Consider the following 27143-nt stretch of genomic DNA (forward strand, 5'->3'; position numbering starts at 1 on the left):
CTGGCTGACATGCCTCATTTTTGCTCACAGCACAGGCCTGGCACTGTGGGCACGTGGGGAAGACAAACCCCATTCATCTGCACACAGTGCACACACTGCAGTGACACAGAGCTGGTTGAAAATCAGCGAAGTATCACTTTAATATGTCCATATGGTGTTTTTTTTTTTTGTTTTTGTTTTTTTAATATGCATCATGAGTAAAGTAAGCAGTCAACGCCATGGCTGAGCAATTTCGCCTTGGAAGTGCAGGGTACCATTAAAAGTCTCAAAATCACGGATTCAGACAGTCAGGGTTTTATGTGTCACATACGGTGAAACCAGAGGAGAGGCCAGAACAAGAAGCTAACTTTCACCAGGAAAGTTTTGATGGACACTTTTAACTATATATATATATATATATATATATATACACATATATATAATGTAAATATCTCAGGAATCTTGGTTGTGTCTGAAGAGTTTCTCTCTTTTATTCAACACTTAAACAACATGTCAGTGTCACCTCAGATGGAACTGTAATAATATAATGATCTACAATCAGATTTCAGGGTGATCATACTGGCATAAAGATCTTTTTCCCTGATTTGGTGAGACAGAATTCGAGCTTTGTTGTACACTGTTACACACAGTATTTATTGATGACATGCAGCAGAGCAGCACACAGTTGAACTGACAGACAATAGACAAGCATTCAAAGAAACATTCACACCGACCTTAAGTCATCTGACAAACTGAATATGCAGCCTGTTTTGAACTTCTGTAAATCTGTTGCTCTGGGCTCAAGTTATAAAGCTTCACCCTATAAAACAGCTGATCAGAGAACACTGTTCATATGAACTTCACAGTGAGTAAGAAAGAGTTAACGGCAGTCTGAAAATTACAGCGGCTGAGAGAGATCAAGACACTGAAACTTAGAAAACACAAGCAGAGCTTTACCACTTTGACAAAACAGACATCACATATATATGTTAATATGCTTAAAATATTTCCAGACAGGTTGCATTAGACTCAAGTGGTCATGTAACTTCCTGTTTGAGTGTTGGCATCGTGCACTGGGAGGAAGTAGGGGCAAACACAATCAACAAAGACAACCTGTTGAAGTTTTTCAACACTTCATCAGCAATTGTCATGTTCAAAACATGCTTTGTGCGCAACAACACTTCCTGTTTCTTCACAGTAAGAGCCCACACTTCCTCCCAGTACATAATGACATGTAAACCTTCAAACAGGAAATTATCTGGCGAACTGAATCTAATGATTAAACACTAAAAGGCACAGGTGAAGCCGGTGTCTTCACAGTGTGTTAAAACTAACATTATTTTTATACATCTTTATTGTGTAGTTGATGTAATTCATCAGGTTTTTCTGTCCTACACAAATTCATGCTGTGCTGAAGTCGCAGCTTGTCTTTCTTTGCTTGTTTCATGTACTTGTAGCACATTTCTTTATGCTGCCACTGCCACATGCTGTCAGGTTGAGAAATTTCTTGATTTGCTTGAGCATAAAGTTAACACAGACAAGTCACAGTGTAATGGCTGTGGGGTAATGACACCATCTGCGTTTAGATTGGTTCCCTATAAACCTCAGCTTCGCTATGCAGTTCTGTCCCAGGAAAAGGAGGGCTCGAGCAAGCGCAGCAAATCGCCCACAGATACAAATCTATGAAGGTCTCTCACACATTTTCTACCTATTCTTAAAATAAATACAAAACAAAAGCACAGCATTTTACATCTTAAGGCTGTTTGGGAACTTTGAACATCACAAATGCACAACAGCAAATAAATAGCACTTTGCATACGTAGACACCAGCTACTTGTCAGCATACGCAGTAAACACACTGTATTATCACACTGGGCTTTAACGACAGCAGCAGCGGCACAAACAGCAGAACAGTGAATACCTGAACAGGTACAATCAGGGATGTACCGAACCCACCCGAAATATTTTTATGTGAGAAATAAGAGTCTTACTCACCCTTTTAGAGTGAAATAAATCTTTCTGATATTATTTTGTCATTGTTGCATCACAGTTACTATTGGTGTTTTATTCATAAAACTTTTCTGAAAACACAGACTGGATATTTGTTGTGTTTGTTTACCATATGAGGATCGACTGCAGACTTGGTCGCAGTTTTTCTTCGCTTTGCTCGCTCAGCTTTCAGATTCTAGATTCCAGGTCCAGAGCTTTTTGTTTTTTAGTCCAAGTCTCTTAAGTTTTTTTAGTGGCCGATCAAAGACGTCCAGTCAGGGAAGTTGTCGATCTCTCCGTTCTCATTCAGCTGTCGGTCCCCATGTGTCAGTGTCAACTTGAAGCGTAAACGCACGTTTCGCTGAGGGAAAGAAAGAAGGATGTCAGACGCACATTGTATCAGTAATTTATGCAAAGGTCAAAGTCCACTTACTTAGCAGTTAACGCTATTTTGTATTTTTGTATTTTGTATTTTAACATCCAATTCAGAACAAACTGTTAATCTGCATCTTTCATGTCATACATACTGTAAGAATATTCTCGACTACATAACATTACAGTTAAATTCTATTAATTAATGTGTAAAGACCAGGAAGTAAAACACGTAAATATGCCGAAATATCCAACTTATAGCATCTTATTCAGGTTTTATATAAGGATGAGACCCACACTGTAGAAATATGTAATTACAAGTAAAAGATCTGAGTACTTCTTCCACCACTGACACTAAACTAGAGATGTACTGATACCACTTTTTCCTTCCCGATACCGATTCCGATCCCTGAACCTTAGGTATCTGCTGATACCGAGTACCGATCTGATTCCAGCACGTAAAATAAAAATGCATGGGATATGAATTGTTTTATGTCTCAACTCCTAAAACTCTATGTAAAATATTAAGAAATAAATACATAATAGTAGAATGAATGCCATAAAACTTTTTTAAAATTATTATTATCCAGTGTTGACACAGATCAAGACACAGGTTAAAGTGCAGCCACACAATTTGGTAAAAAAAAAGACATTTTAAAGGCTACAGTAGAATGCTTTTTAAACTCCGCTCCGTTTCCATTTCATTTGCCTATGTAATGACGTGAGGCATTACGTGGTATCGGATTGGTCATAGGCTGTACTCGCCAATATCCGATACCGCATTTTAGGTAGTATCAGAGGCATTTCCGATACTGGTATCAGTATCAGTACAACTCTACACTAAATCAATGACAGTAAAACAACACTGCACCGCAATAATGCCAAACAAATAAACAAAAACACACTGAAGAACTTCAGCACTTAACTGAAATGTGACTGATGAATGTAAATCGACAAACTCACTTTCTGAGGGTTAGCCAACAGGATGACCTGGGAGATGGCAGGTGGAGGCAGGAGAGGGTTGTAAGGAGGTAGGTGTGTCCCCGAGGCAGGCTGAAGTTTCACTGACATGGTCTGCAGGAGAGGTAATAAACTGACTATTAACTAAATATTCAACTCATTAATGGAAAACAGGTCAGTCACACATCGACAGTGCAGCATGAGAATGAGTTAAATCTCTACCACTGTCTGGTAGACACGACACTCACTCACACTTTATTAAAACCCATGTATATTATTTCGACAAGAGATTCGGATAATGTGTTCGGAGTTTTTTACCTTTGGAACAGCAGCTTGAAACAGGAAGTCTTTCACACCAAGGGCAGACGTGTTAACTGTGGAGATGACGACCACAGCGACGCCTGGATGACCCGGCGGAGAATCTTTTGCAAAATGGAGGGAAACGTGGACGCCGCCCTGATCGTATAAAGTGATCGGCTCAAGGTTACCTTCCACAAATTAGACAACAACAGACATTAAGGCAGGATATCCAGTAGGTGATAGTAGTACAGTACTATGAAACAGAAAGTTAATGAGCTGTTTCTCCACATAAACATACTGGATTTGATGGTCTCCACTGGAACAAAGATGTTCTTCAGTAGTTGAGGGGGACACAAGCTCTCCTCTAGTTTAACTGGAGATCCCGACACATCACCGAGCTGTTTGTGTGCTTCGGACAGTGATCCTGACTCTGTGAAGCGCTGATTGTGAGGGAGCGACCTTATCAAAGAAAATCAGTAATTTTAGAAATAATAAGAGCAGTAAATGAAGCCAGAGAACATCTCCATACAGTCATAATGCGCAATAAAATGTTTAAACAAAATCTGTTGAATATATTGCAAAAATGTCTTGTGTGTTCCCATAATGCAACAACACACTGAGCCTCGCTGATGATGGATTTTTAAGGCTGAAAGCAAGACTTAAAAATAACTTCAGAATAAAACTATAACAAATACATGCTTTTTTTTTTTTACATAAGCCCACAACACAAACAAAAGTAAAATGATAAGGATACATATGTTTCCAGAGTTAAACAATAAACTTAAGATAGCAGTAAATCTTTAACAGTAAACCTTTTGAAAATGCAACAATTTTAAATAAACATCAACAAAAAAACTAAACTAAACAAAAATGTGTCATAGACACAGAAAACAGCTGCCAATTTCATTACAGTTTACTGTGCTGCAATTTCTTTTTGCATATCCACCAATACACAACAGCAGGCTGATATTACGAGTGTGGCTCCGTCACAGACTGATTTTCTTTTAAATGTTCTTTGGGCAGTCCTTCTGTTTTCAAATTTATTTATCTTAACGATTTATTTCATGTTAAATAATGTATTTGTAAGCATTTACACCCAGAGTATGATCACTATCTATCACTATCTCCAAGCAGTTGTGGACCCAGACCCAGAGTGAGTCTGGGTGAGATGGAGGCAGCTATCTAGAAGACGTGAGGCTCTGTGATAACCTTATCTTCTGCCTTCTGCTTAGAAGTGGTGAATTTACAGCTCCCGGCAGCTTCATACGATACAGTTCCTGGCTTATATTTAGAATCTGCAAAAAACGATGCACATTTCTGATCTGTCCTTAGCATTGTTAGGGTGCATTACCTAGAGGGGTTAACTTGGCTTGTTTCTGTATAATGTGAACGTCTCTGTCACCCTGACCATCCTGCAAAACCCTGTTCAAAAAACTAGCTGGTCAACAAAGTGTTGCTTGGTAGTCTATATGAAGAAAAAGAACCAAATAGTCGAATCTTTATGTTGAAAATCCAAATCTGATTCAACTGACTAAGTTCAGAGTCAGTAACAGCCCTGTATGCCACATTCAAAGCACTGTTTACAGTGTTTTCTTTCTTTTCTCCATCCTTACCAGATGTTAGTCCCATTAGATGTAGTGCTGCTGCTCCCACATCCACGGGCTCTCAACACAAAGTCTCTCCCTCCATTCTGCTCAGCGTTCCTTGTCTGAAACTCTCCATTAAGCTAACAAGAGAATAGTGTGTGTTAAACAATCTTCCAAATAAAATCACCTTTAAACCTTTATCTTTGACTTCATATCCAAGCCTCACCTGCAGCAGATCTTCATAATACGACCTCGACGTCTCTTGAGTCTGTTTTGAGACCAGGTTATCAAACTCTGTAATCACAGGACAGAGCATCATTAGGAGTTCATCACTCTCACAGAGAGCAAACTAGAAAATAGGTACCAAAGAAGGCCTACCTAATTCATTTAAGTCCTGCTCAGCCACTGAGTGGAAGGTACTTTCCAGGAGAGAGGATTCAAAGAACAGTGGTGAATCGGCTTTTCTCTGTGTCTGTGGAGAGTCCAGTGCTGACAGGTCGATGAGGTGGTAGCTTTTAATCTCTCTGGGACTTTTTGGAGCTGGAGGAGCAAGTAAAAACAGGATCAAACGCAAGCAGAGCAGAGCAGAGCCAAACACAAGGTCAAGGTGTTTCCCACAGGGATGCTAAGGTGTACAAAATAAAGCCTACCGTTGTTTTGACCCTCCATTTCTTCCTCATTCCTGCTTCTCTCTCTTCTACCGTTACACTCTGTCTTCCCCACCCGGTCTTTGTACGTGTTTACTACAAATGTAAGCTCATCGTTAGCTGCCAGGATCTGTGCCAGAGCTGCGTCGTCGTCCATCATGTCACTGGCCAGGCGGAACAAGCTGGGCCTCAGCCGATCACAGCGCTCGAACAGGGCCTGCAGCGGGAATGGATAAAATGTTGCATTATACCTCCACACAAAGACGTCCTCCTCCTCTGAGAAAATATCTGGAGGTTTGTTGGGACCAAACATCACTTTCATGTTTTAAACTTTGAGCTCTGGTTTTGTGAACATATGTTGAAAAAGTGCTCATGATGCAGACAGCACCCACTAAACACAATCTCTCTCTATGTTTAGCAGTGATGTTCTCTTTATGAGAACGAGAACAGCTGCACTAAAAGGGAATCAAAGGGTTCATCCCAATATCCCTCCTCCATCCTCTATCCTCGATCACTCGACCTAGAAACTGATTGACATCAGCCATCTTGAAGGACGACTCAATTCATTACTGGGCTTGGTGGAGTCGAGGAGAGAGGAGGCTTTCAGAGGAGAGGGAAGCAAGGATACACAAGTGCAGCCTTCGTATAAGTCTTTTACCGTCCAACCCCCCCCCCCCATACTCGAGTGAAGACAGATATGAGATTAAACTCGAGTGTATCACTCCCAAGTTTTAGATTTTATTTGTTGTCTAATTCACCATCTAGTTAAAACTATAGTTAAAAAAGAGTTTTCTCTTCATAATTAGGTGGTATGTCTAAGAGTCACTCTGCAGTTACATCTCCACAACACTAGTGGGCGGCGGAGGTTTCTGTGAAGTGCTATAAAGTTTTGTTGATTCAAAACACACATTAAACATGGCTTAATAGAGACAATTTTGAAAACAAGTACATAAATCAGCTTCACTATAACTCGCAGCATTCACAGACAAACAGTCTTTATCTAGACACATTTACCCCACAAATAGAACATGCTAACGTTATTAGCACAAGCCTATTGCACTTTACATTGTATAAATTAGCCTAACATTAGTTACTAGCGATCTTTCCCTCTTCTCATATAAAACCAGGGACAACAGCAACATTTAACAAAGGTAACACCACACAGTTTAGCTCCATTACAACTTCACCGACAAAACAACTGTCTTATACTAAACACGTTTTCCAAACAAATATAACATGCTAACGTTATTGGCACAAGCCTACTGTATTTTACATTGTATAAGTTAGCCTAGCAACTAGCGATTTTTCCGACAACAGCAACATTAAACAAAGGTAACAGCACACAGTTTGGCTCCACTACGACTCACCAGATTCACTGACAAAACAGCTGTCATACTGGATTCAGAGTCCAGATGCTAACCATTACACTATGAGACCTTCGCATTGACTGTAATGTTGTTTCTGGCATCATATCACTAAACATGAGGGCATATAACAACAGCACTGATGGGGAGGTTATCAGGAGCACAGTGGAGGCTGCTGCTCCAGTACAAGGAACACTTTGGTTTGAAGTAGTGATGTGACGTTCTCGAACGAGCCGAGTCTTTGAACTGGCTCTTTAGAGTGAACGAGCCAGTTCCTAATTCACATTGTGTTGATGACCCCCCCTTGGTTAGAAACGAAAGGTAGGAAGCTAACCCACTATCAGCACTTGCTTGTATTGGCAGGCTTGTTGTTTATAAAGGGCGTTGCTATGGCTACACCAAACTTTATACGTGCAGGGTCTATTCTGGGTCCACGTTACAATATCCAGATCATGTGATGTGATAAATCAGCAATGCGATTCGTCGTTGAACCCACTAACACCCGCCCTCCACACACACACACACACAGAGCAATACCCCCCCCCCCCCCCAAAAAAAAACAAAAAACGAACAAACGAACTGCATCTTTGAACCGGCTCTCACAAGTGAAAGAGAAATCCCATCACTAGTTTGAAGTGACATAAACGCTCACTTTACTTCCCCACTATCGTCTTACAAGCTCTGCCTCCAGTGAAAAACAGCAACTGTCAGAAGTGGGATTCGAACCCACGCCTCCAGAGGAGACTGCGACCTGAACGCAGCGCCTTAGACCGCTCGGCCATCCTGACTGTCTACTCAATAATATTTCTATTAAAAATGATTTTACCCTAAGTGTGACCAGCAATATTCTATTGTTGAATAATCTAGATAAACTAGAATCACCTCACAGTTGTATGCCTTCACCAACCAGTAAAGATGCAGTTGCAGTTGAAATCCATGTGTGTACATAGAAAGACACCTACTGAAGGTCAAATCTAGGCTAAATTATGTGACACAGTGGAAGATTTTAAGACATTTAGATTAAATATAACAGCATTTACTACATTTCAATGTAAAGCAGGTTCTAATTGCTACTTTTGACCTGCTGGTTATTGTCACAGAGAAGTTGGACGCTGAGAGAAACACATTAGCCAGTAGAGGGCGATAGAGCACCAACAATCACAGGACGTCCACAGGGATCCCAAAAACCATCTAGCTTTTAGTAGTCAGTCCTCGACAGCTGGTTGATTGTCTGTCTGTCTGTATCATGTCCAACGTACCTTCTCGTCATCACTCGGCTGTAGCGAGGTTCCAGTGATCGTGTGCTGGTCCAGCAGCTCTCTGAGCTGTTTGGTGCTGCTCTCCACCTCCTGCAGAGTAGATTCGCGCTTTGACAATTTCTCTGCCTTCTCTTGCTCCTGAAACACACACACACACGTACGCACGCACGCACGCACGCACGCACGCACACACACACACACACACACACACACAAACATAAAAAAAAAAATAATCTCAAGCTCATACGATTACAAATGCACACATGCAAAGATGACCATCCCCACCAGCAGCACTCCTCACCTCTTTGATGGTGCTTTTAATGAGCCTGTTGGCAGTCTCCAGGTCTTCAGGACGGGCGCTTTTCAATAGTCTGGCTAACAGCTGATGATACGGAAACACATTTTTAGCAGGATGAAAGTTAATGTTACATTAGCATGAATTAGATATGAAATACAAACACACACACACTCACCTTGGCCTTGTCCTCCTGGTCAAAAACAGAGTCTGTGGTTCTTTGTGCTGGAGGTGCCATTATGATTGTGTCTGGTAGTTTAGGGTCTTTCTTCACAATACCTGAAAGAACAAAATGAAGGGTGAGGTTGTTTTATTTTTGAGAGGAAATGATACTACGCATTACATTACAATAGCAGTACATTATACTTATATGATATCTGTAAATGTGAGTTATTAAAGTTTTACTCCGGCTACGTAGGACTTTTAAGAGTGTATGTTGCATTCAGACCTTGTTTCTTGAGCATTCTGTAGGCCTCCTGAATCTTGGGTTCCTCTTTAAGCCAAAGAGTCCAGCCGTAGAGGACCTCCGTCACTCTGTCTTTGACCTTCTGTGGAGTCCACGCGCCAAAGTACTGCTCAGAAAAGATTAACCAGGTCAGTCACATCAGAGTCGTTCTTCAGAAAGCAACTTTTAGTCTATTATTCTTTTAGCTCTGAGGTTACAACAGATTTAAACAACTTCCTTGCTCTCATATCAGACTGTGCACTAGGTAAATTAAGTTCCGTTCTATTAAGTTTTTTTTGTAAAATTCAAATACTACCACACTTGATGTCACATTGATTCTATTTACTTGGATAATTCTAGTTTTCTCTGTCAGATTCTTAGACGATATCGGCCCCTCTCCTGTTTTTAATTCATATTTATTGTAACTCTTTTAATAAAATCATTAATCATATGTTTTTGATAGGCTTAACAGGTCTTGTAATTTGCTGCTGTAGCATAATCATCCATCTTTTGACATTTACAGCATGTTCCTATTGTTCGATGTTTACCTGTTTGGTTCCATTATCTATCTATTATATTTGTATCAGTTGATTAAGCCCTGTATAGGTTTTTATATGACACACATCTATGTAGTTTATCTTAGAATATTTGTAAACGTACTATTGTTTAGTTTGATCGATAGCCTGCAGGATTTGTTTTGGTTCTTTAACAAATCATTTTGATTAAAATTGGTGTTTGGAGCTGTAGCTTTGCTATTGTGGTTGCTGCCTTGTTCATTTTCTTAACACCTGTTTTCTATATTGCTATTGGCTTTTAAAACAGTTCTCAAAACTGAAAACTGAATTAGGGCTGAGTGATATGGCCCATAAATAATGGTTGTATTGCAGTACACGATATATATTTTGATATTTTTAGAATCTCCTAAAATACTGTAAACTACTGAAATACTAAACTACTGAATAAACTACAGTTGCAATACAGCTACATAAGTAGCTACTGTTACATAATAAAGTTATAGTACTGTTGTAATAATTAATAAAGCCCTGTTATATTAAAGTTAAATAAAGTCCTGTTATCATAAAGTTAGAAAAAAGTATTGTTATAAAGTTAACTATAGTATTGTTGTAATGACATTATGATGGCAATGAAACAATGAAATGGGGTCGGTACATGCACCAGAACATTCTCAATGGATCCCTTTGTATTTCCCGTTGGAATGATTTGCAGTGTATGTGAATCAGCTGACAGGAAGCAAACATGGACTCCAGCTGTTGCCTAGCAGTGACATTACAGTGAGAGAGCCTAAAGGAAGCTAAGGACACCTGTCTCTCTCTGGTTACCTTTGGTGTTAGGAGTTTGATAAGCTCATTGAGAAAGCGAAACTTGGCGGCCTCTTTGTGAAACCTCTTCCCACAGTTGTTCATACATGCCTCGAGAACCTGGAAAGCACCAAGTCAGAATGAATCATCACCAACAGAAGCTTTTACAAGTGAAACTGAAAGAAAACAACAAAGTACCCTCCTCTTGCACAATAGAAAAGGGAGAGACAACAGATTTGTCACGGTGTGTTTTGCGGTTATGACCTTTAAATGTCACATGACATGAGTCACATGAACCTTGATGACCTTTGCTAAATTACATTTTATAGTGAAAGACTGCAGCTCGTGCAGCGTGTGCTGTCACAGCAGATTCAAAAAACAGACTAAATCCCTCGTGTCACTGTCATGTCATGGCCATGTGATGAAAGTTAGTCACAGATATTCTTCACAGGAGCGCCCTCTCCCAGGGTTAGAGCTGCCCCCTAATAATTGACCAAATGTTAGTCGACCAGAAAAGTCATTAGTCAGCAAGATTTCATTGGTCGCAGGGAAAAAAAGTGAACTCTATTAGGAACTGCGCCTTGTCAAAATGAATCAAAACCTATATAACTGGACCGTGTGGGAATTTGATTTGAAAGGACAGATACAGGAAGTGGTCATGCTCAGCAGTCAGACAGAAGTCACGTTAATTTACAGGACTCGTACCTGCGGTTATCACACAGGCTAGTCAATAACATGTCTGGCAGGAAATCCAAAGCGTGGGATCATTTTGAGAAGGTGAAGGATGAACCCAAGGTGATATGTAAACTCTGCAGGCAAACATTTGCCTATCATTTGTTGACTACCAACATGACATATCATCTGAAACATGTCAGCAGCTACATGCCCATTAGCCACTTAGCACAATCATTACTGCTTTGCCGACAGCATCAATAACAGGCGGCTCGCTCAGTGTGTGACGTGCACTTGTAGATAAAATATAGTCCTATATTAATGAAGGTTCATTAGTACGGTTTTGTGTTTCTCTGTTCAATGTTACTGATATTATTCTTTCTCACACCTTGAACTCAAACCATTGTGTTGCCCCGCCCAAAGTATATCATTTAATAATTAAATTAATATCATAAACATGCAGGCGACTAGTTGACTAATGGCCCTAAATGACAACTATTGGTCAACTAGGAAAATTCTTACACGAGGGCAGCCTTACCCAGGGTTAAAACAAAGACATCTGTCTGTACCTGTAGAGTTAAAGTAAAACCCCAAATAAATTACATTAAATAAAAATCAGATGTACACTGTATGTCTACATACATACCAAACTAGACAGAAAATACTTAATGAACAACAACTGACTAGTTAAAGGATAAAAACTACTTTTTAAATAAAAAGCATGCTTGTGGGAAATTCATAGATAAATATTACTATCATACAACAAATAAAATCAGCTGTGTGTCATATTTAGAGATGAAGAACGTGATTGCTTACAGTGAGAGCCTGCAGAGCCTCTTTCTCCTGTGGTGACTGAATTTTATGGGCAAGAAGGCGAACAGCTACCTGTGGACTGAAAGCAGAAAATTACGATTTAAATCACATTAAAATGCCTGATTACACCGTGACCGTATAACATGTTGTGCCAACATTCAAAAGACGCACTGTTCACATAGCTTCCACCCATCGCCATGCTTGAGTAAAGCTGACAGACAAGGATAAAAACCTGAAAACTTTTACTTTTCAATCCGTGCTTGCTTTTAGTTTACATTCCACTACATTCAGGCGTTATAACACATTAGTTTAGAAAATAAGAAAAGGGTCAAAAGGGAAAAAGGTGCTGCAAAGTTCCTCCTTCCTCTTACAAGATGGTGTTACTGAGAAGGTAATCGCAACATGGATGTGAAGCAACTCTTTCACAAACACCACGATTGCATTAAAGGAACTTCTGGAAGCAACTGACCTCGTCTGAAAACTTCAGCTCAGGTTCAAAGCCTAAAGAATGATTTGCAAAGCCATGCAGGACTGTGTGCAAGCACATCACTTAGGTTAAATTAATAAAAAGACAGTTTTCTGTTTACCCATCAGTCTCCTGATTGACGAGCTGGTAGAAGCCTTGAATGCAGTCCCATCTGTCCTCCTGATTGTTTGGGTCTGTGGCTTGGTCTGGAACAATTACACCAGAAGAGAAGGTTAAAAATCAAAAGAATATGTTCATACTGTGCCACAGTTAAATAAAATACATGCAAAGAAATGATACAATTTAATACAGAGGTGAAAATGGAAGACAGACCTACACAGGGACAAGGAAACAATACCTATGTTGTATTAGGCATACTTGTAGGATGTGGAGAGTAATTACTGTACAATCAAATACTGTGTACTGTATGCAGTGCCTGAGACTTGATACCTTAGTTCTGAATGTGAAGTTGCACAAATTAAAGGCATTATTTATTAATATACCTCTGTTTTAGGTTGATGTATACTTTTTTAAAATTATATTTCAAATTATTTTTTGTATTTTTCTTTTTTTTTTTTTGCACTTCAGAAAACTCTCCTTTAAAAACCAAGAAGATTAAGATAATTTTATGCTTCTTGAACTTCAAAAACTGTTTTTTTCTCTTAAATACCCAGGATGTAATATGCCAGTGGCACTTTAAATGCACTTTTTGTTTGAGTGACGCCAGCAGCCAGTTTAGTTAGAAAAATCTAAGCTTGTGAAATGTTCATCAGAAGTCTGTTTTTTTTTCCTTCTTTTTTTTCAAGCTGCAGATGCATCTTTTTATCTGTTACAACCCTTTTAAAGTGCATGCTGCAGACAAATGATTTGCAATGAAAGCAAATAAAAGAGTTTCAAAAAAGGAAATCATGTTCTCTTTTATATATTACTAATACCCTTAAATAAAGCTAATAAATAAATTCAGTATTTCTTATCTGAGTACTCGATTAATCACCAGAATAAAAGGTAGAATACTTGATTACTAAAAGAATCAAAAGCTGCAGCACTAACTGTATGCAATTTTGTGTAATTGTTTATTCTTTAAAATGTGGAAAATGCCTCTCATAATTTCCAAGACCTTTTCAAATTGCTTGTTTTGTCTCACTATTTCCAAAGACTAAAATGTTTTGCTCTCTTACTTAATGACTTAAATGTTAATTAATTACTAATACTGTTATTGATTAAATGTTTATCGACTAATCGTCTTATCACCTCAGCTCTAACGAAGTATACTTTCAGTGCCACTTTAAGATCCTAAAATTTAATCTTTTTTGGATACCTTTAGACTTTTCTCCACTACATTTATCTGCTGAATGGAGTTATACATTCACTGAAGATTCTAATGCTGCACTGATGATGATATAATCATTAAAGGCTGCTGTTTTGGAGTAATAATCGTGTATCTGTAATGGTGAGCCACCTTGAAAACAAGCATTTGACATTATCTGTAAAAATAAGGCAAACAGGATGATGTTTTTTTAATCCATGCAAGGAATATGAAAGTTAAGCTCATCTGAGAGAAACCTGCCAAAATGTTGGATGATGTCAAACTGAAACTGAAAATAACAGTATTTAGAGTATAACAGAATAGTTGCACAGAAACAGTGGTTATGTCCTTGTTTTCTTTATGTTGGGGCTTATGTGCTTTGTTGTGTGCTTTTGTTCTTTGGTCTATGTTGTGTTTTATGTTGCACTTTTGTATTGTACATTCTTAATGTTTTAATTCATATGGTTATGTCACTGTTTTATTAATGGTGTTTATGTCTTGCTGTTTTTGCTTATGTGACTTGCTTTGTGCTTTGTGCTTTTGTCTATGGATATATGCTTGCTCTGAGCTTAGTTGCCCTTCTATGGACTTGCCATCATTTCTTTTCTTCTTGCCATCTTTTCTTACATAGACATATACCATTAGCCAGCCAAGGACTGCACGTCAAAAATTAGCCTGTATGGCTTAATCTGTCACATTTACGTGACTTAAGTGATCATGTTAATTAATGTGCACTGTCCCTTTCTACATAAAATAAACATAAATACATTTTTTTTTAAATGTAGGTACATTTTAAATGTTTATACTTGTTTATTTGCCTGTATATTTTAATTCGCAGGTCTTTGACTTGTCACTGTTGCTATTTTTACTTAAACAAATTATCTTAAAACTTCATCCAGCAACTGAGGAAACTATAAAAAAAAAAAAAAACCACTGCGCTGCGCGCGCACAGCACACAACAAACTGCTCGAGCGCTCCCCAAGCACGCGCACGAGCAAACCAACAACTTCCTGTTGCAACTTTGTGCAAAACACCAAAGTTATTTAATAAAAGGTATAATAAATCGACACATTCAGAATTTAAACGCAAATATAACGGGTTATTATGGTAATTAAGTCCAACTGACGGCACGAGGCGACCGTTAGTGTTACGTTAGCAAACAAAGCAGCGCCAGTTGGTGCACTAAATGTCATCATGAGGTAGGTAAGCTAGCGTTGTTAAAATAAGCAAACACAAGCAGCTACAGCAACAACATAACTCTTGTTTATTCCCTGTTTACTCACTGAGCCATGAGTCAAAAGTTGCCTGGCTGTCACCGGTCGCCATTGCCGTCCGTCTCCTGCAGGTCCGGAGGTGTTGAGCAGCCGACTTGTGTGCGTCTTTCTGGGGGAAGCGGAGGTGTCAAACTGCCGCCGCCTGTCTGTGGTGGCATGTGACTTTCACGTCCAGTCATACGGTTGTGGTACATCCAACAGAAGACAGAAAGTCATGACACAGCACCAATTTATATTCTCACTGAACCTCCCATGTTTCTCTTTCTTTTTATATTCCCATTTTTGCCCTTCCCTGTTTGAGTCCTCCACTCTGTTTTTTGCCTCTCTGTGCCAGTCAGTTACTCAGTAATCTCTGCATGTCTTCAGTGTTTACACCAAGGCTGTCCAGGAGGGAGGCAAACTGTCCTACTAGTACTTATTTAAGGGGTCTTTGCTCCATTTAAGGGGGCAATAAACAGTAGGGGAGACTGGGGTCGGTTGTCACACTTTTTACTCTTGTGTGAACTGCTCATCATCAAAACTTCTTTCAACAGCCATTCTTACATTAAATGAAACTTTATGCCTGATTTACACTACACAGCATTTTTGTCTGTTCCAACAGTCACTACAGCCCTTTTTACACTGCCACATTTTCGGCGAATGTTGGGACGTTTTGCAGGCAGGCTGCGAGAGTTTAGACACACAGAGCCAGATTGGCGAGTTGATCCTAAGTGCCCAATTTTCCGCCATGTAGGGGTAGACATATTGGTGGAACCTTTTTGGTTTAAAAAGAACAAGGCGCTCTTCTGTCATGGGTGGGGCTGTTGATGACTTGTGGGAGGAGCTGTTGATGATGCTGCATGTGCGACCCACTGGCGTCACACGCTGAGCTACACGTTTTGTTACTTGCTCACGCACCCTATTGCCCCGAAAAAGGCACATTCTGTATAATTAAAAGTAGGCAGGCGGCATTTCGCTGCACTCCCAGATTTTGTTTTTTTTTACTGCCAATGCTGAACGAAGACTGATTGAGCTTTCCTGTAAATTTGCACAATTCCTATTAAAAAGGGCTTCAGTCACATAACGCAATAGTGGAGTCATAAAATCGTGCTGTGACTTGGCTGACAGACATGACAGACTACACGATGGTCCACACCAATCACCCCTGGTCGTCTTGCACGACCTGTGTGATGTCATCGGGTTATTCCTGTCCTATTTTTATTATTATCACTATTATTTCAGTCACTGTGGCTGTTCATGTGCCAGCCGAAATGTTATTGTGGTAACGTAAAAATTGCATCTGTGTTACATTTGAAGTATTGCATGCAAACATGCAAGCTACTGAATCCTCCACAACAAGCTCCTGCAAATGTTTCACAATAAAAGCCTGTTTAGAAAATGAAGTGATTCTCTCAACCAAAGTTATATGGGGCTTTTAATTTGAAACACACACAGGAAGTGTTGAGTTGGAAATGACGGTGCAATGCATTAGCTTTATCAAGGCAAACGGGACCAGATAAAAAGTAAAAATATAAAAATAAAGAGGGAATAATCAATAATGGCCTGTTTATAATGTAATGTTTCAAATGAAGCTAGTAGCCTCTGCAGTTGTGGTGAGTAAAAGCTCCGCCACTATTTTTTAATTTCCTTACTTACTATATTCTCCATTATTAAGAAATAATATTGTTTGCTAGCCTGATGCTAATGGCAGTACTCACTGGGTTGACGAAGTGCCTCTGCTGTTTCACACCATAATTTTTTTTAAATCTTTGTGCTCCTATTGGTCAAAGTGACGGCTGTGATGGGAGCAATCATGATTCGCAAAAGAAAACCAAACATGCTAGACTTTTTGTTGGGACATCATGAGGCATCCCAGATGGGGCACCGGTTGCCATCTGCAGTACTATGACATACTACACAAGATAAAATGATGGATTATCACGTATGATCGCGATCCAAGCCAACACTGTACGACATTGCGTCGGGCTATAAGCGGGCTGATATCGTGTAACGTGTACCCGGCAATAGGTGTTCAGTAGGTGTTGTCTGTGTGCCCCAAACTGTCTATCTTTGGAAATTTTCCTGTAAATTGTAAACTAAGCAAGGCAGCTAAGAAAATGACACTCTACTGCTTACTACAAGCAAAACACACCATAGCCAGATTCTGGATATCCACTATAAGACAAAGTTCACAAACCTGGCTTACTGGACTGTCACACTGGAGAAAAACATACTTTTACAATTAAGGGTAAATATTTTACTTTTGAAAAGATATGGGGACAATTTTTGACATTTCTAGAGGGGGAGAAGGCTACAGAAGTCTATTCAATTTTCAGTTTTATTTATAAAGCCCAATATCACAAATCACAACATTAACCATGTGTTTTGTTCCCTAAACCCACCAAACTGTGTTTGTTGTTGATGGAAAAAAATGCATCAATTTGTGGTGTTTTACCGACGTAGTGCATTCATTTTGAAAGAGACTGTATGTAAATGTTAAATGAAAGACATGACGTGGAAAGTCCATGACCAAACATCAATATGTGAAGAGGTCGGAGTGAGAATGTGTTGGTTTGCCATACTGACTGTCTCTCTGAACTGTCACACGAATGACAACCAACCCCAACTGACCTCTTGACAAACATTTTGAGCTAGCTGCTGCATGGCTGTAGCTTGCTAGCTAAACATTGATCCAAATCTATTACCTTCGACTTTTTGACAAGTGATGTCAGGCCAGCGCCCTCTAGTGTGGCTGTAACAAGCACTGTGACAACCAACCCCCATCTCCCCTAATGACCACTATAACATAATATTGAAATGATGTTACAGCTGATAGACATACAGACATATTTTGTTTCTGTGTAGTCTATAAAAAGAGAGGGTGAGAACTCCCTTTTTTCATCAGGACTTAGCTGGCATAAGCTAGCTAAAAAAAATCAGGGACTAACAGAACAAGCCGCAGCTTAGGTCTGACTGTCTGGAGATCCTGATAAAGGTGATTAAAGTTAGGGCTGTAACTACAGATCATTTTCTACGATTAATGACACGTTGAAGACAAAAATTAGATTAGAGAATAAAATAAATATTGAAATAGTATGAATTTGTTCTCATAGAATTAAGACTTAATTCTGGTAATATTAGGACTTTTTTCTCAAAATTATGTCTTTATTCTCGTAAGATTATGACTTTATTCTTGAAATCAAGAATCTTTTTTTTAATAATTTCTTTTTATTTCAAATTTAAGCCACAGGATAATAACACAGAACTAGTCAGAACAATTTTCCCTTCCCTCCTTCGTGCCCCCCTTCACCTCTATCACAGACTTACCTTGTGTGTCAGGAATGTTAAATAAAAAAAACTATATATATATATATATATATATATTGTATACATTCTCCCAGCACTACGTTCCCTCTACCATCTAGTAGCTGGACAGGGTCTCAAAGATAACTGTGTTTGCAGAGTAGACACAGCACCCTTCTCACATAGAAAAAAAAATTCTGACACAAACTGAAAAAAGTTTGAAATCTCTGGAGTAACAACATTTTGATGCACAAAGAAATTTATTTCATTGTTTCTGAAGTCTAACGACTCAGCAGAGTCAGAACTCTCATCTTCCAAATATAAACACGGCAGAAGGTCATGAGGGACAACATAGTCAGCCATGCTGAGCCCGGACACCACACAGCAGCTAACATCAGAGCAGGCAAAGTCCATGTCACAGGCCATATGCCACTCATCAGTTGTTCCGTCATAGCACTGGACATTATAGGAGTCAGAGTAGCCATTGTATCCCCCGACAACAAAGAGCAGTTCATCAAGCACTGCAATGCCGAATGCCCTCTTGCGAAGCAACATGGGCGACACTTCATGCCAGGTGTTGGTCTGGGGGTTGTATGCCTCAGCACTTGGCAGACAGGGGGACCCATCAAAGCCACCAACCTTTGGGAGAAAAAGTAAAATAAAGGGTCAAATGTTTGAAATGGAGATACAACCAGTCTGTTGACATCTTTGCAAGAAAGAACACCCGCCCTCAAAGTGTCTTTGAGTGTGTGAATCTAGCTACTGAGCAAATCTTTGAACAGTTTGTGTGTTATGAAAGCATCAGCAGAGATTCGTGTTACTGCGAAGACATGGTCCATATGCAATGACGCCAACTGCACTGCGCTGGCAGCTCATGAGGCTAAGCAGTGTCCACTGGTTGGTCTCTGGGCTGTAACATTCAGCTGTTTGCAGGAACTCGTTCCCATTGAAACCACTGCAAATGTTAATCTGGGGAGAACCAGAAGGCCTTTAGTGATTTAACACTTTCTTGGCTTCAACTGGTAATAAATAACACAGAAATATTTCTACACTGCCGCAAGATAATTAGTGGACTACTGCTGAGATCCAGCATCTAGTGAATCATCTAACTGTCCAACAGACAAATAAACTGGGACGAAACATTAATCGTCCAGTCTTACCGTATTGCCTATGAATTGATAAGTGTTAACACTAAATGTTGATTCTAAAAATGAATGTTACATATAAATATATATATATATATATATATATATATATATATATATATACTTTTGTTGTTTTCAGATTGTTTGACTTTAAAATATCAATATTTTCTGGCCTCAAAAATCCAAATTGGATTGGGGGTATTGGATCTATTGCTTGGGGATGGCCATCTTAAAGCCCCTGACACACCAAGTTGATGGTCGGCTGTTAGTCAGTGTCATGCTGTCAGGGAGGGTCTGTCTCTAGTTTGTGCAGTGTGTACCGCAACGATGGCACTAGTTGGCTGTTGTCTGCTTTTTTTGTCTGATTCAGCATGTTGAATTGGCAACAAAGACCGTAGAGCCAGACAGTGAATGAAATCACTGTGATTGGCAGTTCAGCTCAGTGCATGACAAGAGAAACGGGAGTGACAAAGACAAACAAATGTCTAAAGTCTAGGGGATGCAAGATCAAAACAGACTTGTTATATCAGGTAAGATTATTTTTTTTAGCCATTGAGCTTTTCAGCTTGTACAGTAGCTGTTTGTGTTACTGTACGCTAGTGCATGGTAAATATCCTTTGTTCTTTCAACATCAGGTTGTGTTGCTAAGTGCTAACTGGCTAACTACTGTCTTAAATCTATCCTGTAGGTCTTCCAGTTTTGCTTTTTGAATGATGAATACAGACTACTGCCGCTGGCTGGACGGTGTGGAAGTGCTATGGAGAGTTATTTCCTCTCATGCAGGCGCACAAAGTACAGTACATGCGAGTTGGCCGCTAGCTGTAATCTTTGGTGTGTGTTTAAGTGCAGCTTTTTTTTTACACCATCCTCACACAAATGAACTACAGTATGTAATGCCACACACATCTCATAGCACCTCTAGGTACACAACATCGTAAACGCTTCAGATATCGGCTGCTGAGGACCTTTTGTCTGACAGTACCCTCTGGCCAATTATTCCCCTCACTTCAAAGCAACTGCAAAAAGTCAAGAACTAATTTTTGATCTCGACTTTTATCTAATAGTTTGGCAATAAAGCACAGGTAGGCAGTTTAATTTTGGCATCATTGTGCAAAAACCCTCAATAAACTTTGAGTATATCAAATTCAGGTGGTCTTAAAGAACACAAGACGTCTACCCCTCTGCTTGGCTCTGTTTTCAGGCTTTACGAAATCTAGCTTGTGACATGCCATTTTCAGAGGGAGCAGCTGTCAGTCATGTCAACCACTGCTCGTGAAACATATTTGAAACATATTTTAGTGTACTGTTTAGCTGTAAAATGAGAAAGTAAGTGACCCGCTACCATGTTTAAAGCAGTCGAACCAACACAAAGCATGCACCCACAGGCATGAGCAAACTTTCTCATTTTACAGCTAAACAGTACACTAAAATATGTTTCAAATTATTACAACAAACAAATTATATTAATATTTGAGGTGAGAAATAGGCAATTCAGTCACAGAATCCTGTTTTATATTTGATCAACACTGCCTAGTTTGACCACAGTTTATGGAGTCACTGACAGCTGCGTTAGAGACTCCTCAGCTTTAACTGGTTGCTTTCATGACTCTTGCAAATGCTGTTAGGAATACTACGGAGCATGATTTTTTTTACATAGATTATCTGCCTCATGCACTGCTGTCAGGGTATAGTGACAGTTATAAAAATAAATAACTTTTTGTCATATTTGCGAAAAAAAAAAAGTTGCCTACTGTAGCTTGAAGCATTATCGTCTTACAGGCTTTGAGTCTGTAAAATTGAGATATAAAATCAAATGTTAAAAAATGTTCCATTATATCATAATACTCTCTATCACTCCCAGCATCTCTTTCACTTCACTCACTTTGTTGTGGAGTGTTGTGCAGCCGGCACAGTTCCTGTGCTTGTGCATGGGTGCATTAAGACTCCATTGGTTAGTCTCGGGCTTGTAGCACTCTGCAGTGTAAAGGTTTGTATGCTCATCACAACCTCCCATGGCATAGATACACCCATTCAGCACAGTGATACTCACACCAAAGCGGCGGTAGTACATGGCTGCCACCTCATGCCAGGTGTTTGAGCTCAGGCTAAACCTGCTTACACTGCTCAAAAGCCACCAACACAGTAGACATCCCCATTGAGGAAGACAGTACCATGATAGCCACGCTCGTGATTGTTTGTAATGTACATCCAGTATTCAGCGCGGTTATCATAAGCCTCAATGCCAATGGTTACATCGCTGCTGCTCCAGCCTCCAATGGCCAACAGGACGGCATTAGGCAGGCGAGGACGGACGAGGGGGTTGCAGAAATGAGACAGAGAGGCCCTGTGTGTCCAGATGTAATCTATGGCATCATGCACTTTTCTGACCATGGTCTAACACTCAGTGTTGTTTTTCACCAGCTCATTGGGCATCACATTGATCTCCAGGTAGTCCAGACTCAACAAGGCCAGTCGGACCTACATGGACAAACAGGGCAGAATTTCTTAATTAAGCAGCAGTTGGTAACTTTTATAAAAATAATATAAATATTTGATGAAACTGTCACTAAATCCACACAGTAGTACATGAGACAGATAGTCCGTGAAAAAATCCCATCCCCCCTCCTCCTGTTGCCTTTAATGGCATTTGCCAGAATCCACCACGGCACACCAAAACAATCAATCGAAGCCAGTGAGTCTCTAACGCAGCTGTCAATCATGTCAATCACTGCTCCTGATCTGCAGTCAAACTGTCAAACTAGACAGCGCTGATCGAATATGATTCAAGATTATGTTACTGCATTGCATATTTGTCAGCTCAAATGTTTACGGAAACATATTTCAGTGTACTGTTTAGCTGTAAACAGTAGCCACCATGTTGGATACCGTTGACTGGGTCACCAAGCACCGCCCACCAGCCAGACCAACTTTTTCATTTTACAGCTAAACAGTACACTAAAATATGTTTCTGAAAACATTTGAGGTCTACATTGAAATTAGATTAGACAGGACAGGAGTACAGCGATGTGTCTGTTTCGCTCTTCAGGTACATGGACGTACATGGGCGATCCAACGAAGGAAAACAACCTCCTCAAAGTGTTCAATGATGTAGCGGTAGGTCTTGCACTGCAGGTCAGAGCGGAAGCAGATGAAGGTGAACTGAAAGATGCCGATGCAGTTCTCTGGGCAGAGCCGCTCTCCCAGGAAGTTGCAGCAAGTTTGCACAATATCCAAAACGTTGAGCTGATCAGCTGCAAGCAGCAGCTCCTGCACACTGTCCTCCGTCACAGACAGACGGTCAGTGTATGCAAACTCAGTGATGAGCTGCATCATGTCAGGAGACAAGCCTTGTATGACAAAGACCTTTTGGTCTGGAGTTGCCCAGTGTTTGAAGAGAGCTCTGTGGGTCAGGTTAAAGACACAGCAGAGGATTGAAAATAAAGTGTATTCAGCTTTTTCCCCTCATATTCACACTGGTAACAATTAAAACTTTTCAAAACAGCAGCAGGAGTGAAATATGACTGAGATAGAGGGTATTTCCCAGAGATTTAAACCACAGAACTAATGAACCTAATGCTTTAGCACACCTCAGGCACAAACATTATAACAGTCTGGATACATTCAGGGTCTTGTTGCAACTTGGCTCAACCAATCACTTAAGTCAAAATAATGACTGAATCACTGATTTCATTTAACCTTTATTTCAACAGGGAGGTCCATTGAGAGCGAGCTCTCTTTTTCAAGGACGCCCTGCATGCAATACATAACACACACAATTACAAAATTACAAGGTACATAAACATGAGAGTACAGAATACAAAAAAAATACAGTCTTTACAACGTAAAAGTAAAGAAACTTAACATAGGAGATACAGACAAGACTAAAAATAACAGGAGCAAGACTGAGCTCTAAGTAAAACCTCATCAAGTAGCACTTTGAAGGACTCGATGGAAACCAGATTATCTAATTTAAGTGACTCCTGGAGTCTATTCCATCTGTCAGAGGCATAAAAACTGAAGGTGGTCTTTCCTAGTTCACATTTCATACGTGGGATGTGAAGTCTAAGCTGTGTCTGTGAACGTGTATTATAACCAGAAGTACAAAGTTTTAAAAGTGAGGTTAAATATAAGGGAAGCTTTCCACACAAGGCTTTATAAATGAATAAAAGACAGTGCTGTTCTCTGCAAACTTCGAGAGAGGGCCAGCCCACTTTTTCATATAAAATGCCGTGATGGGTAAGATACCGATCCCCAGTGATAAAACGTAAGGCACTGTGAAAAACTGCATTAAGAGGTTTCAATGTGGAAGCTGAGGCATGCATGTATATGACATCACCAAAATCAAAAACAGACATTATTGTGGATTGTACGATGGTCTTCCTGCTGGGTGAGGTGAAACATGACTTATTTCTGTATAAAAAAACAATTCTTACTCTTAATTTCTTTGAAAGGTGAAAGGCTGATGATGTGGTTCTGTTGGCTTCATCACACCCTGACCTCCAGCATGCTCTGGGGCAGTTTGCAGCCGAGTGTGAAGCCGTCAGGATGAGAGTCAGCACCTCCAAATCTGAGGCCATGGTTCTCTGCCGCAAAATGGTGGATTGCCCCCTCCAGGTTGGGAGAGACTTACTGCCTCAAGCGAGGGAATTCAAGTATCTCAGGGTCTTGTTCATGAGTAAGGGTAGAATGAAGCGTGAGATGGATCGGTGATTTGGTGCGGCTTCCAGAAGCAAAGCTTTCAATTTACTGGTCCATCTACGTCCCAACCCTCACCTATGGTCATAAACTCTGGGTAGTGACCAAAAGAATGAGATTGCGGACACAAGCGGCCGAAATGAGTTTCCTCAGTGGGGTGGCTGGGCTCAGCCTTAGAGGTAGGGTGAGGGGCTCGGACATCTGGAGGGAGCTCGGAGTAGAGCCGCTGCTCCTTCCTGTCGAAACGGTCAGCTGAGGTGGTTCAGGCATCTGATCTGGATGCCTCCCGTTAGAGGTGTTCCGGGCACGTCCCACTGGTAGGAAGCCCCTGGGCAGACTCAGAACATGCTGGAGAGATTACATATCTCATCTGGCTTGGGAAAGCCTCAGGGTCCCCCAGGAGGAGCTGGAAAGTGTTGCTGGGGAGAGGAACACCTGGGGTGCTTTGCTTGGCCTGCTGCCTTCACAACTCAGCCCCAGATAAGCAGATGAAAATGGATGGATGGACTATTTAAAGTCGAGAACATCAAATTAATGTAAACAAGTTACAAGATGTGGAAATTACCTATGTCCATAACATTTTAGGTGTGTGTGTGTGTGTGTGTGTGTGTGTGTGTGTGTGTGTGTGTGTGTGTGTGCAAAATGATTTAAGACTTTTCAAATACATCTGCTGCTACTTGGATTTTGTGAGTCCCTCTGTAAGTGTGACTGATATATCTGGTATTTGTGCCTTCTTGAAAAGGTTTTTCTGGTGAATACCCAACACATCTGTCTGTTGTAGTCCGTTAAAATGATTTGCAGGAGAAAGCACAACAACATTTGCATAAAAATACCGTGGTACTTCCCATCCTTGCTGCATGTGTCACCTGGTCCTGCAAATTCTAACAGTACTGATGAACACACACAGATCATATAGGAAAAATCTGTCTTTATCTCTTTTATGAAAATAGTTATAATAAGTATTGTTTAACTGATTATCAGTGGGGTGCAGATCATGTTAAATGTGTCCCAGTTAGCTTTGGCAGAATCAGCAGGTGGTTGCACTGTCGACATACATGTCTTAAACAGCAGCTTGTCTTCATCATGTTCACATCAATCTATGATCAGACACGTTGTCCAGTCTTTAAATTGACTCTGAAAACAGCATAAGTTTCTGGAATCAATCGCTGATTTCTGCAGGCCCCAACCACACCATCATCTCAGCTGCAATGGGCCCCTGCTGCATGTCAGAGGAGAACAGATGATAAGTAACCTCTGTAAAGAGCAATCTACTTCCTCTTTCCATATTCCCTCTCTGACTATCTGCAGAGTTACTGTGCTGAATGAGTCACTGTAGGATTTCTGAGGCTTTAGTCATTACTATCATTATACATGTGCTATTTTAGAACTTAGCTTAGTCATGCCACGGGCAGAAATAAAAAGGGAGACATGCAATTGTAACAGTCCTGCAAGGATGACTGAGTCGCTTTTGGTTATTACAGCAAAAACGATTTCATCTGCTGAGGTGGACTTTGACAAATACAATTGCAGAAATGAAAATTGCAAGTAAGCTGTAAAAAAAAAAAAGAATGAGAGACACTATCAGTTCCTCTTGGAGTCAAAAATGATCTTAAAATATTACAGCACAGGTGGTGCTGTTGAGGTAGGCAAAACAAGAGCTAAGCAAAGATAAGGCTCAGAAAAAACAGCATGTTGATCTTTGATTTGTTAACTCAGAGTGGAGTCTGCACACTGAAAGGCTGGATTTTTTTTGTAGTGCGACTTGACTTTGGATCCTTATACCTACTACGTTTTACCTTATTTTGTGTTACAATGAAGGATGTTCATATGACAGTTTTTTTTTTTTTTTTTTTTTTTTTTACAATGGCTGACATCCTTTTATCCAATCTGTAGTCACATTTTCAAAACTCAAAACACAATTAGCACAACGTCAGTCTGTTGTGGACCAAACCATTAACACAATTTATGTTTTTTTTCCCCACAGAATATGAAGTCAATTAACATTTTTTCATACAAGCTAAACCATTACCAAAATTATGGATCGTCCTTGTCTTATTTGCAAATGCTTTCACAAAGCCTGCCAGAAATAAAGACCTAATGTTTAAATCCTTGAATGTATTGACAAAAAAAAAACGACTTCTGCAATTATGCATTGCACTTCTGTAACACTCACATTAAAAGGATCAAAATCTATGCAGATGCTATGCAGTAGAACCAGAAACCTTGTCTTTTTCATTCCATGCATTCTTTTTTGTTGTCACAACCTGGCAACTACATTACCCACAATGCAACTCAGCCACCAACAAGTTCATTTCAGAGGTCCCTGTTTGCTATGCTGGTAGCAGCTAATGTAGCCTTAAGATGCTAGCTTCAAGCAGAGAGGAGGAGGAGCAGGCCACACAGATCTCTCAAACTCACTTCTCTCTGATTACACAGCTCCAGATTGTTTTTTCATTTTCAAACTTGTAGTCTTCACCGAGCCAACACTGACTGAACTGACATCACAGTGACGTCAGTTTGTCAGAGTCTCACAGCTCCCTCTGGAGCCACAAAAACAAGAGGCACTGGACCCCAGGCATCAGTAAGCAAAAGGCCCCACCATTTCTCCCACCTAGGAGCACACAGACACACATTTGGTTGTGGTTTTGTCTTTTTTTGGTTGGTCTTTTTTGCATCTCTTTGTAGCCATTAAGTATTTTTTTTCTGGTAATTTTGTGTGTCCTTGTGGTTGTTTGGTGTCTCTTTGTAGCCATCTTATGTCGCTTTGAGGTTATTTATGTCCCTTTGAGATAATTATGTGTCTTTTTGTGGTTGTTTTGCCCCTTTTTGTAGTAATTTTGTGTCTCTTTGCAGTTCTTCTGCACCTCTTTGAGATCAGTTTGAGTCTCCTCCTGGCTGCTACATGATAAAGTGAGTGATATTTTGCAGGTAAAGGCCACAGGCGCCACTGACACTTTGGGCCTCAGGCCTGTGCC

The 27143-nt window shown here is 40.1% G+C and overlaps 1 protein-coding gene, 1 non-coding gene and 1 pseudogene across 2 annotated transcripts; all 3 read right to left on the reverse strand.

The window, feature by feature from the left end:
- Positions 1-452: 452 nt before the first annotated feature.
- LOC125886089 (ADP-ribosylation factor-binding protein GGA3-like) lies at positions 453-15427 on the reverse strand. Its single transcript, XM_049572034.1, has 16 exons — positions 15056-15427; positions 12588-12672; positions 12004-12079; positions 10537-10635; positions 9200-9323; positions 8930-9030; positions 8758-8838; positions 8457-8594; positions 5837-6050; positions 5565-5726; positions 5413-5480; positions 5214-5326; positions 3899-4059; positions 3619-3788; positions 3304-3414; positions 453-2329 (listed from the first exon to the last, which is right to left on the reverse strand). The coding sequence occupies exons 1-16, from the start codon at positions 15096-15098 to the stop codon at positions 2219-2221; spliced, it is 1857 nt and encodes a 618-aa protein (XP_049427991.1). The 5' UTR covers positions 15099-15427; the 3' UTR covers positions 453-2218.
- Positions 7903-7985, reverse strand: trnal-cag (transfer RNA leucine (anticodon CAG)). The gene has a single exon. It is a non-coding gene; the product is annotated as a tRNA-Leu (tRNA).
- Positions 15428-17227: 1800 nt separating the features above from the next.
- LOC125883653 (kelch-like protein 10) lies at positions 17228-22806 on the reverse strand (annotated as a pseudogene).
- Positions 22807-27143: the final 4337 nt, after the last annotated feature.

Source organism: Epinephelus fuscoguttatus, linkage group LG3, assembly GCF_011397635.1.
Source record: "Epinephelus fuscoguttatus linkage group LG3, E.fuscoguttatus.final_Chr_v1".
In the NCBI taxonomy this organism is placed as follows: domain Eukaryota; kingdom Metazoa; phylum Chordata; class Actinopteri; order Perciformes; family Serranidae; genus Epinephelus; species Epinephelus fuscoguttatus.